The sequence below is a fragment of the Bison bison genome, unplaced genomic scaffold (assembly GCF_000754665.1).
Source record: "Bison bison bison isolate TAMUID 2011002044 unplaced genomic scaffold, Bison_UMD1.0 scf7180017864354, whole genome shotgun sequence".
Taxonomy (NCBI): Eukaryota; Metazoa; Chordata; class Mammalia; order Artiodactyla; family Bovidae; genus Bison; species Bison bison.
This window is the reverse complement of record NW_011494926.1, coordinates 1,986,818-2,000,436: the sequence shown is the minus strand read 5'-3', so window position 1 is coordinate 2,000,436 and position 13,619 is coordinate 1,986,818. Positions and strand designations below refer to the sequence as shown.

At 37.7% G+C, this 13,619-nt stretch overlaps 1 protein-coding gene across 1 annotated transcript in view; it reads left to right on the top strand.

Moving 5' to 3' along the window:
- Window positions 1–6,589: 6,589 nt before the first annotated feature.
- The window catches only part of LOC104999576 (actin-related protein 2/3 complex subunit 1B-like), a 191,196-nt gene continuing 184,166 nt past the window's right edge, over window positions 6,590–13,619 (top strand). Inside the window, exons 1-2 of the mRNA XM_010855136.1 lie at window positions 6,590–6,660; window positions 8,722–8,833. Coding sequence (XP_010853438.1) covers window positions 6,590–6,660; window positions 8,722–8,833 — 183 coding nt within the window. The remainder of the gene's footprint in view (window positions 6,661–8,721; window positions 8,834–13,619) is intronic.

The window sequence follows — 13,619 nt, the reverse complement described above, 5'->3', positions numbered from 1 at the left end:
CTTAGGAATTACAATACAGCCTTATGTAAGAAATTAAAAAATAATCAATATCTTCAAAATAATACAAGGCTTTTTATGACTGAATTCATTTAACTTTTTCTGACACATGCTAGAGTTGCTTTGTATTTAATTGTTTTTGTTTTCAATTCATATATGATATATAGTTGTACTTTACAATCAATATTTCTTTTGATTTATAAACACAGCTACCATTTGCATGTTTTCTATATGTTGATTTACAGCAGAAATTTTTAAGACTTAAGCTCAAGAGGCAGCATCTCAAGTAGCCCTGAGAGAACTACTCCGAGGAGGTGAGGGAAGGAGCTAGGTCCTGCAACAAAAGGCAAGTAGTCTGAACATCAAAAAATTATTGTTAATTAAGGAAAATCAGAAAACCCAAGTTAAGGAATTTGACACTTTTCTATTTATGGGAAGATGCAAGAGTCTAGGCTCACTGGAATCATACCTTTCATACACGTCTCAGCTATCCTGGGCCAGTATCCTGTGTTTTTCACATCCTGAGCTCCCTTGGGGCTCACCACAGCTAGTGGCTGCAGTCTGATGGCTGCTAGATCCCAGGGATTCTTTTCCTTCCTGAGTGCCCTTAGGGTTCACCAGCTCACACTGGTGAGCTGTAATCACTGATGACTATGACATCCTTACTTATGGGTACAGCTGGAAATAGTCCATTTCTCATATGTAATAGGAATCTATTATAGTTCCAATCCTCCATGTAAAGACCACTTCTCTACGGTCTGAAATAGTATCCCTTAGAATTTTTACTTTTTAGGAAACCATGGTGTCAACAATTTGCAGCTTATCTAAATTTTTAAAGAATTTTGTTCCCATTCTTGAAAGATCTTTTACTTGTCAAGAATTACACTTGGACAATCTATTGAGCACTGGTTTTCCATCATCTTACATCCTCTGTGGTCATGAGATAAATTGTCCATTTAACTAATGTTCCTTTGATGGTACTGTTTTATCTTACTGGCTATCTTTCAAATTTTCTCTTTGTATCAGTGTCCTACATTTTCTGTATAATATTTCTAATGCATCTAATATTAGATGCATGTTTCTCCTATTTATCTTAATTATAAATCATTGAGATTTAAAAATCTGTGGAGTGGTGCATGTCTCAGAAATATCTAATGGGCTCCTCAGGATCTCTTGCTTTCTTCCATCCCTGGGGTCCTTAGTAATTTTTAACCTCAATAACTGATGTATATTTTATCTCATTTTATCTCTACGTGGTCTCCAGCAACATTTGTGAGCTCCATTATATTTTACTTTTCTGTGTCATGCCTTCTGCTGCCTGTCCCATACAGTTCCATGGCTCTATGGAATACCTTTGATTCAGTTAATTCTCCAAGGGGGTAAATTTTGGCTGAAGAGATACAGGAAAGGATAGACTCTGATTTATATGGAAAACTGACAGTTGCTAATTGATCCACCTTAGGCAACAGTCAGAATAGAATTAAATAACTAATTTGACAGTCTAATGATAATATTGACACTGTTGATTGTTGGAGGAAAAAATTGTGACAACCCATGTCATAACATGTCAATAAAATCATTGGGACTTTAACCTCTGTTTAATGGGTAGGCAGTGCAAATAGGAACTTAAGCATTGAGAGAGGCAGTGGTTGTTGCAATTGGTTCATAGGAGGACAGTGATGATTATAAAGATTGTGGAAAGAATTGGCTCTGCAAATAACACTGAAGTTTTTGCAAAAAGAAATGTTAGACTCAGAGAAGCCAACAGGCAACTCATTGCATACTGTGAGAAGTCATTAGGTCTTGTTTTCACTATTAAGCAGACTCTAATATCTAGTAGTCACAGAAAAGAGAACTGAAAACCTGACCTAAAATCTGATAGGGTTGCAAGGATTCCATTGCTGGTAGGCATGCTAAATTGCTTCAGTCATGAATGACTCTTTGCAACCCTGTTGACTGTAGCCTGCCAGGATCCTCTGTCCATAGGATTCTCCAGGTAAGAATACTGGAGTGGGTTGTCATTTTCTCCTCCAGGGTATCTTCCTGACCTAGAGACTGAACCCACATCTTTTATGTCTCCTGCATTGGCAGGAGGGTTCTTTACCACTAGCACCATGTGGGAAGCCCTTATTACTGGTGGTGGTGGTGATTTAGTGCTAAGTCATGCCCAACTTTTGTGAGCCCATAGGATGTAGCCCACCAGGCTCTTCTCCATGGGATTTCCCAGGCAAGAATACTAGAGTAGGGTTGTCATTTCCTTCTCCATTACTAGTATAGATAGTAAATAATTAAAAAAATCATATCCTGGGGACAATTGCAGAGTTTAATGTCACTATCAAAGATTTAAAGAACACATAGGACCTCCCTCTAAAAAACAGGTGGATTTTGGCGATTCACAATGGACTGCCATAACCTTAACTTGACTTGTTGGATGTTGTATCTTTACTGGAATAAATCTGCAGAGCTGTTCTCATTAGATATGCTGATGTTATCAGTCTAGCACAAGCATTCTCTTCAGTCTCCATCAATAGGGATGTTTAAATCCAGCTCACTTTTATATGACAGCATATGACAGTATACAGGGCAAAGTTTATTATCTTGCTTTTTGTTGTAAATTAGTCTGTTACACATATCATTGTTTTCATTTCACACTGTACGTGTCCACTATATTGATGATATTTTATCACTTGGTTTTGGCTAGAAGTGACAAGTTTCTTTGGAAACTATTTAGAGTAGGAGATGAAAACCAATGAGGAGTCAGGGTCTGTCACAATAGTGAAGAGTTGTGGAGTCCAGTGGTCTGGAGTTTGCTCTCTACATTTAAGGTGATGCATTTCATCGTTGCTATCTCTGAGAAAGAGGCAGAGTGCATGGTGGGCAACTCTGGATGTTGGGGACAGCACACCTGTGTGTGCTCTAATCCCCTTATTCCATTTCAGAAAACTACTGATTTCAAGAGGGGCTGAGAGTGAGAGGCAGGTCAAATATACAGAGGCCAAGGAACAAGTTGATCTGCCACTGTGGATCACAACCCAGGCCATGTAATGGTAGTAGAGCTGCCTGTAGTTCATAGGGTGCTGTATGGAATCTCTGCCACTGCTAAGTCACTTCAGTCATGTCTGACTCTGTGAAACCCCCTTAGATGGCAGCCCACCAGGCTCTGCTGTCCCTGGGATTCTCCAGGCAAGAACACTGGAGTGGGTTGCCATTTCGTTCTCCAATGCATGAAAGTGAAAATTAAAAGTGAAGTTGCTCAGTTGTGTCTGACTCTTCACGACCCCATGGACTGAAGCCTACCAGTCTCCTCCGTCCATGGGATTTTCCAGGCAAGAGTACTGGAGTGGGTTGCCATTGCCTGGAATGTACTGGAGTGTGTTGTTCCATGCCATGGAATCTCTGGAAAACTACAAAAAAAAAAGAATTTAACAGAGGACCTTTTGGGATGTGGAGCAAGGCCATTTATTTCCTAATAGAAAATGCTCAGTGTGTAAAAGAGCTCCTGTCATGTTACCAGCCCCTAGTGGTTCTGTCTGACCATGAAAAAAAAATTATGAAAGTGAAAGGCGTTCAGATGTGTCCGACTCTTTGAGACCCCATGGACTATACAGTCCATGGAATTCTCTAGGCCAGAATGCTGGAGTGGTTAGCCTTTCCCTTCTCCAGGGGATCTTCCCAAACCAGGGATCAAACCCAGGTTTCCCACATTGCAGGCAGATTCTTTACCAGCTGAGCCACAAGGGAAGCCCCTGTCTGACTGTAGGACATTGTTATAACTGACCTTGCTTCATGAGATTTCCTTCACAAAAATGATTGTTACTAGATTTATTATGTCATAAGTTCCAGCAGGTCCAACAGCAATCCATTGTAAAATAAAAATGTTATATTCAAAATTAGACCCAAGCATGCAAAAAAGACACAAGTAAATAATGAACTGGAAGCCCTATTCCTCAACTCAAAACTAAGGCCTCATAGAGCGGTCCCTAAAGTTAATTCAAAGTGCAGAAAAGATCTCACTCAGGCCAAGATCAGAGATGAGCTGTTATGATACATGGGCATTAACCAGAAATAGGCTGTCCACTCATGGTGCTCAAAAACCCCCAAATGAAGGGAAATCCTCCATGTAGAAGGATGCATGAAATAACTGCTTTTCTTAGCATTCTTTAGAGAGAATTTCAAGTTTATTCTTACAACTGTTACGTGTTTGAGGTCCCCAAATTATGTGAGATCATTTTCTAAAAGATGTTCAACTTGGATGTGTGTGCTCGGTTGTGTCTGACTCTTTGCAACCCCATGGACTATAGCCTACCAGGCTCCTCTTTTTATGGAATTGTCTAGGCAAGAATACTGAAATGGGTTGCCATTTCCTTCTCCAGGTGATCTCTGTGACCTAGGGATTGAATGGGCATCTCCTGCAATGGCAAGAGGATTCTTTACCACTGAGCCACCTGGGAAGGCCCATTCAACTTGGTCAAACCTGAAATTCACTTTTTCCTACTCTAGCAAATATTCCTCAAACAGTGGCTGAAGAGCTCAATTTAGTTTGGAGGGGTTTCAGATTTTACTAGTTCCCTAGCCCAATAATTCTTTTTCCTTTCTTATCAGCTCATCAGTTCATTTATAAAGATGATTTCAACTATTTAAACAATATTTTTGTTTGTAAAGGAATATTGATTTTGTTTCCCAGTCCATTATATTACTGCAAATAGCTGAAATACCAATTATCGATGACCAATTGGAGCCGCCTGGAAGTCTATATACACAGAGGGTGTATATATATAGTCTGTGTAAAAGTCTATGTACAGAGGATACCAGGATCACACTGAGATGAGACTCTTGCCAAGTTTTTAATCTTCAAAACACATCCCATGAAAAAGAGAAACTAGTCAAGTGAATAAGAAAAGCAGTGTCTTAAGACAAGATTAAATAGTTGGTTAGACTGGTGGATATCCACAGGAGGAGAACTAAAAATAAAAAATGATGTGTTGAAGAGTGGTTTAGACATATCGTTCTACAGGCTGCTTATAAAAGGTTCAACCTTCCCAGAGGAGTCCACCTATGTCACACATCTCTAGTAATTTGCATGTAAATTACTCACAGAGCATGTAATTTATAAAAAGCAGAGAATGAGCTCAGAAGATTGATTTTCTCCTTCACTATTTAGGTTTTAGCCATTAAAATATGTCTGTATTCATTCTTTCCTTTATCTGCCTACCAGTAACTAAAATGTTTCTCATAAAGCAGTCAAATCCCAAGAGTCTTACTTCTCCCCCGGGAAATAACACTGTATTTATCTAAGTGTGTATACTGGTTATTGACTGGATATGATTTATTGCTCTAGGAGACTGTGAGCTTCTCAAGAACAAATTTTGTATATTTACTCATCTTTTGTGTCCCTGCTTCTAGAATACAGTGGGTTTGCAGTAAATGCTTATTTAATTTAATAGATTAGCAGTCCTTTTCCTCAAAAATGTTTTCTGTCTTAACTGTCTTAAAATGACTCAACTTAGCTTTCCTTTTCATAAATGTGAAGGTTTACAATTCAAATGCACATATGCTATTTTGAAGGAATAACATATTCAGTTATATCCCTCAAGGGAAAAAAAAAAAGCTAAACTATATTCTAAAACAAGCTTTTTAATAATTTTGTCACTGCATGAGAAACACAGTATCAGTGAGTTTTACACAGAGAAAGGCTAGAGATTATGAGGTATAATGATTTCTGACACTAACTACCCAAAATGAGGCCAAGTTTACAGACTACGAGCACAAGCAACAGACTGTCCTCACTCCAGATAAATGTCAAAAGTTTGAAAATATTCAGGCTAACCTCACTTCTAAGTAGTTGTTCACAGACTTGGGGGTTCCATTACCCTCCTTAGATCTGATGAATTTTGAGAATGACTCATAGAATCAGAAAAGCAATCTACTTACAATTATAGTTTCACACAGCAAAAGATGCAAATCAGAACCAGCCAAAGGGAGAGACACATAGGTGAGGTCTAGGAGGGTCCTGAATGCAAAACGTTGCTTGTCTCCTGAGACATGTTACCTGATTTTCACACTGAAAGATGACTATATGCAAAGGACTGCCCATCAGGAAAACTGCTGTCCAGAATTTTTGTTGTTGTTCAGTCCAAATCTTTGTGACACCATGGACTGCAGCATGCTAGGCTTCCCTGTCCCTTCACTGTTTCCCAGAGCTTGCTCAAACTCATGTCCATTGAGTCAGTGATGGCATCCAACCATCCTCCCATTAGTCAAATGAAAGGCCAGGCCATTCTTTGCAGGAAGTTAATTCTCCACTACACTGCAGCTTTTATGATATAGGATACCACTTGGCAGAATGCTGGCAGTAGGTGTTAGAACTGTAGCTAGGTGGCCAGAAGCAGAGATTTTCAAAGGAAATAGACAGTAATGGGCATGTAAGCAAAAGTCAGTGACTGTATTTTCATTTGCAATCAAACTTCTCCAAGTCTCTTGATTATATTTTCCCTAATTACCTTTGTCTCATTTGACTATTTGTCATCCATACTTGTACAGGACAATCATCAAGGAAGCCTGAGCCTAACAGGCTTCATTAGAGACATCAAAGATGAAGTTGAGCTGCATGCAAGACTTCAATAGTGAGTTAGACAACAATGATGATTTCTTCCACTATTGGAGGTAAGATCAAAAGGCATATTAATTGAGATTCATTGTATTAATTCATTGGTTCTACCAAAACTAAGTACATCCAAAAGAAAAAAAAAAGATGACTTACAAAACAACTTTTTTCTCACAGTTCTGAAGACCAAATGTCTGAGCTGAAGATATGAGCAGGGTTGGTTTATACTGAGGTCTCTCTTCTCAGTTTGTAGATGTCTGTCTTCATATGGTCTTCCTTCTGTGTGGATTCTAGTTTCCTTATACAGACACTAGTCATGTTGGATTAGGGCATACCCTCAGGACCTGATTTTAACTTAATTACCTCTTGAAAAGCCCCATCTCCAAAAACAGTCACATTAGGAGGTCATGGGAGGTAAGACTTCAACAAAGGAATTTTGAGGGAACATTTTTCAGACTGTAACACCATGGATCTATTCCTGTATCTTTATCAGTCTAACCTTTGTTATCTCTGTCCTTTGTTAGTGAGTAGTATTAGAAATAACAAATTATTTGAAACTTCTGCAGGGTAAAATATTAGGTAGTTTCAAAAAGTATTAAGAATCTATTATAAATATTGATATTTATATTCTAACAAAATAGTATGTGAATTACTTAGTTGAATATTTAGATCTGATGTTTTATACAGTGTGATGTGGTGAGCTTTTCCACAGACAAATATGTTATGATAATAGCTTATCATTTATTAGGTGATTAACTATAAATAATTTTTAAAAAGTGTATGAGTATATAAATGCAAGTATTGGTAAAAATGTTTAGATAAATCTAAGTAAAAAATTTAAACAATATATTTATTTTTCTAATATCCCATTATGATTCATAAATTATTAATCTAATAAAGCAGGAAATGGGACTATTAACTTACCCTTGGTTATCATTTCCTGTAAAGAATAATTTATATATGCCTTTGAAATTAGTGTAATTTGTGAAATCTAGAATTCTTCCTTCTTGTGCGATATTTCATAGTTTTTTTGCTAAAGACTGATTCCACAAGAATGTGCCATCTCGCTGTCTATTGTAAGAGGAATTTTATTGTATGGTTTGTTTATGCTTCCTTGAGGCTCCCCATGTGGCACTAGTGGTAAAGAATCTGCCTGCCAGTGTAGGAGATGTAAGAGACCCAGGTTCTGTCCCTGGGTCAGGAAGATCCCCTGGAGGAGGGCATGGCAACTCACTCCAGTATTCTTGCCTTGAGAATCCCATGGACAGAGGAGCCTGGTGGGCTACAGTCCATGGAGTTGCAAAGAATTGGACATGACTGAAGTAACTTAGCATGCATACATAGATTTTCCCCCTAAATTTCATTTTCTCATTGTTTCTTGCTGGTGTATAGAAATGCAATTGATCATTTTATGTTGACCTTGATCATTGTGACTTTACTAAATTCATTTATTAGTTCTAGTAGCAAAGAACTTTGATAAGGACTTGATCTATATGATAAAGCATTTTGGCATTTCACAAGGTCAAAAGGATGGTCATTATTAGCTCAAGGACTGAGTCTATATAGCTACCAGAGTTCACACATTAGTGGTTAAGTTTAATAGAACACTCTGACTTTTTGGAGATAGTTAAAACAATATTTTCACAGACTATGATAATATCAGAATTCTAATGCGAATAAAATTTATCATTAAAATAAAAACAATTACATATGCATTTCACCTTTGGAAAGATAAGATATATCTCTGAGATACTTTCAAGAGATTTTGGCCAAAGTCATGCTGTAGCATTTTGTGAAACACGTAGATCTGCATTTATTGAAAAAGGAAAATCCCAATTGAATTATGTCTTCTAACGTCCAAAGATTGTTGTCACTAACCAAAAGAAGATAACATTACATGCTAAACTTGATTCAATAGCATAATAGGATGCGACATTCCAAATATGTCTTTATGTTATCTTTGATAAAAATGCAACTTGAAGTTTATTATCATCAGTTTTATTGACTATTATAGGAAAGGCATTTTATTAGGTATTTTTCTTGTTGAAATTGATTGGAGTTAGAAAGATTGGACAGGAAAAAACGAATAATTCAGGCCACATTTCTCTGAAGTTTTTCAGGTTGATTCAGAGTAATTACAAAGTAATCATATATGCTTCAGAAGATTACAATGGTTGTGAAAGAAAACTGGATAACAATGATGGATGTGGGAATAGGGAGGACTGTAAGGAGGTACTGAGAGGGTTCTGATAAGAGAAGAAAGTGACTTGAAAAAGTATGGTAGTTGGAATGGAAAGAAGTGGATGGACTTAACCAATTTTTTGAAGTATTAAGCAATATAACTTACTAAAGAATCCAGCTGGTGAAGGAAGTGTTGGTTAAGAACAAATTAGGAATGATTAATGGGCAGAGGAGCCTGGAGGGCTACAGTCAATGGGGTTGCAAAAGGCAGGACATGACTGAGAGACTAAGCATACACTCACACAATCATTTTCTGCCTGATGACTACAATTATTGGGATATCAAAATTGAGAATATTGCAGGTTTGCAAAGGAGGAAAACAAAAGTTTTCCCTTGGATATGTAAAGTTTGAGATACAGAATAGTTATTTATGTATAAATTAATACATTAAAAAGCTGGCTTAAAACTCAACATTCAAAAAAAACTAAGATCATGGCATCTGGTCCCATCACTTCATGGCATGGGGAAACAATGGAAACAGTGACAGACTTTATTTTCTTGGGCTCCAAACTCACTGCAGATGGTGACTGCAGCCATGAAATTAAAAGATGCTTGTATTAAAAAGAAGAGACAATTATGTAAAGTTTAAAAATAAAATAAAATTAAAAAAAAAAAAGTAGAGACATTACTTTGCTGACAAAGGTCCATATAATCAAAGCTATGGTTTTTCCCATAGTCATGTATGGATGTGAGAGTTGGATCAAAAAGAAGGATGAATGCTGAAGAATTGTTTCATTCCAATTGTCGTGTTAGAGAAGACTCTTCAGAGCCCCTTGGACAGCAGGGAGATCAAACCAGTCAATCTTAAAGGAAGTCAACCCTGGATATTCATTGGAAGGACTGATGCTGAAGTTGAAGCTCCAATATTTTGGCCACCTGATGCAAAAAGGTGACTCATTAGAAAAGAACCTGATGCTGGGAAAGATAGAAGGCAGGAGGAGAAGTGGATGATAGAGGATGAGATGATTGGATGGCGTCACCATCTCAATGGACATGAGTTTGAGCAAGCTCCAGGAGATGGTGAAGGACAGGGAAGCCTGAAATGCTGGAGTCCATGGAGTCTTAAAGAGTTGGAGACTGAGCAACTGAACAACAAATTTATGTATCAGTCATGTCAGGAATGTCAAGCATCTACTGCTTGTATGGTGAGTCATAACTGGCTACAGGAATGTGTGAACTGTCTGTGTGCAGATGATATATAACACTAAGTTGTTATCATACAGGAAAGGAATTTAGACAGAGGCAGTTAGGGATTAGCAATAAACTTCAGGGCTTTCCCAACATTTATAATTCAGAAGGAAGTACAAACAGCATCAAAGGAGAATTAGAAAGAAGACAGTATATCAGAAAATAAGCCAAGAAAAGGCAGTGTAAGAAAACAAAGTAAGCAAGTTTAGAAAGTAAGAAGTCATCATCTGGGGTTAAAGAAAATGTGAGATAAGAAGAGCTGACTGTACTCAAATCATCCACAAATACAGCTCAACTTTTAAACTACTTTCAGATCTGACCACTTTTTATTACCTTATTCTTATATACTTCCACCACCCACCCATGCCACCATGATGTTTAGTCTAATGTATTATGATAACTTCTTTGATGGTTAGCTTCATGGATCAACTTGGCTAGGTTGAAGTGCCCAGTTGTTTGGTTAAAAATCAGCCTAGATATTTAAGAGAATTTACTGTATTGACACCGGAGAAGGCGTTGGCACCCCACTCCAGTACTCTTGCCTGGAAAATCCCATGGACGGAGGAGCCTGGTGGGCTGCAGTCCATGGGGTCACTAGGAGTCGGACACAACTGAGCGACTTCACTTTCACTTTGCCCTTTCATGCATTGGAGAAGGAAATGGCAACCCACTCCAGTGTTCTTGCCTGGAGAATCCCAGGGATGGGGGAGCCTGGTGTGCTGCTGTCTATGGGGTCGCACAGAGTCGGACAAGACTGAAGCAACTTAGCAGTTAGCACTGTATTGACACATCATTAGTTTGATTCACAAAAACAAAAGAGAGAAAGAGAATCAGATTGCTAAAATCATGAATGAAAAATAGGACATCACTACTGAATTTACAGACATAGAAAAATTATTATGGGGTGAACTGTTATGAACTGTATGCCAACAAATTAGGTAACTTAGATGAAATGAATTACTTCATTTTAGGAGTGTTCACTCTCATCACTTCAACATTGTCCTTGAGGTTCTAGCCAGATCAGTTAGGCAAGAAAAAGATACGTAAAGCATACACATTGTACAGGAGAAAGGTAAAACTTTATCTCTATTTATAGATGACATAACCTAGTATACAGAAAAATCTTTAGGAATTCACACGCATAACTGATTAGGTCTGCTGCTGCTGCTGCTGCTGCTGCTACAGTCGCTTCAGTCGTGTCCGACTCTGTGCGACCCCATAGACAGCAGCCCACCAGGCCCCACCATCCCTGGGATTCTCCAGGCAAGAACACTGGAGTGGGTTGCCATTTCCTCCTCCAATGCATGAAAGTGGAAAGTGAAAGTGAAGTCACTCAGTTGTGTCTGACTCTTAGTGACCCCATGGACTGCAGCCTACCAGGCTCCTCCGTCCACGGGATTTTTCAGGCAAGAGTACTGGAGTGGGTTGCCATTGCCTCCTCCGGATTAGGTCTAATAAACAAATTTGTCAAGGTTGTAGGATATAAAATTAACATATAAAATCAATAGTATTCATATATTCTAGAAATTAGCAATCTGAAAATTAAATAAAAAATTCTGTTTCCAGTAGCATCAAAAAGAATAAATATGTAGGCATAAATTTAACCAAAGGAATATAAAACCTGTGCACTGAAAATTTCAAAATATTGTTGAAAGAAATTAGAGAACAACTAAATAACTAACATATAAGTCTATGTTAGGGATTGGGAGTCTTAACATTGTTACAAATTAATCCACAGATTCAACACAATCCCAAATCTCAGTTTTTTAATTTCAAAATTTCACAAGCTAATCCTAAATTTCCTATGGTAATGGAAGGGAGCTAGAATACCCAAAACCATCTTCAAAATTAGCATGAAGTTGTAAAATGCATTTCTCCCAATATAAAAATTATCACAAAGCTGAAGTAATCAAGACAGTATGGTACTCATATAGGACAGAAATAAGAACAAATAGAATAGAAATGACATTAAAAAAATAAACCTTTACTTTATGATCAATTGATTTTTGACAAGGGTACCAAAACAACAAGGGGAGAAAGAATAGTCTTCTCAATAATGTGACTACATAAACTGGATATCCACCTGCAAAAGAATAAAACTTGACCCTTATCTCTCACCATAAATAAAAATTTACTTAAAATGGATCATGGATCTTAATGTGAGCACTAAAATGGTAAAATGTTCTGAAAGAAAGGAGTAAATCTCTGTGGGTTTGGGTTAGACAATTATTTCTCAGATAAGACATCAAAAGTACAAGCAACAAAAGAAAAAATTGATCAATTGGCTTCATCACAATTCAAAATACATGCACTTTAAGGACATCATAAAGAAAGTGAATAGATGACCCATATATTAGCCAGAAAGTTTTAATAACTCAAAAACCCATCAATGGATGACAGGATAAACATTATGTAGTATGTCCCAGGGACGGCGGAGCCTGATGGGCTGCCATCTATGGGGTCGCGCAGAGTTGGACATGACTGAAATGACTTAGAAGCAGCAGCAGCAGTATATCCATATATACTACACCATACTATGAATATTATTTGTCTGTAAAAAAAGTTTTCTACCACTTCCTTAGTGGCTCATACAAAGAATCTGCCTGCAATGCTGGAGACCTGGGTTTGATCCCTGGGTCAAGCAGATCCTCTGGAGAAGGGAATGGCAGCCCACTCCAGTTTTATTGCCTGGAAAATTTCATGGACAGAGGAGCCTGGCAGACTAATGTCCATGGGGTTGCAAAGAGGTGGACACGACTGAGTGACTAACACTTTCACTTTCATACACAGAGTTAATTTAATTTTATGACTGTGTATGTGAAATTGAAGTTCTATTTTAATAGATTTCCAAACATAAAATTAAATTTAAGTTATTCAAAAGGATATCAACTATAGTAGTACATCCCTAAAGCTTATTGTAGGTATAATGGTTTGAGGTAAACAGGATCATGTAATGGATAAGAGATTAGTCACATTACTGATTCAATTAGGGCAACTCACCAAGTTGTCATTTTTCACAACCTACTCAATACAATTGTCACATGAAGTGAATCAAGGCAGAGAATGACTCATTCTAGAAAACACTATATTAGATGAGTTTCTTTATCCAGGACAGAGTAGTGATTTAAATTTCATTAAAATAAACTTATTAAGACCTATCTACACACATCCTTACATAGATGAGAGAGAGAGAGAAGCTGGGGGAGGCAGGGAATGGTTAGAATAATTCCAATAATTTTTCTCCCTTTGCTTTTAGTGTAGAGGAAATAATAACATATTTATTCATTTTTAAGTTTATTTTTAATTGAAGGATAATTGCTTAAAATATTGTGGTTGTTTTTGCCATACATCAACATGAATCAGCTGTAAGTATATATATGTCCCCTCGCCTTGAACCTGCCTCCCACCTCTCATCCCATCCCACCCCTCTATGTACGTGTGTGTGTGTATGTGTGAGTGTGTTAGTTGCTCGGTCATGTCGGACTCTTTGCAACCCCATGGACTGTAGCTTGCCAGGCTCCTCTGTCCATGGGATTCTCCAGGCAAGAATACTGGAGTGGGTTACCATTTCCTTCTCCATCCCACCCCT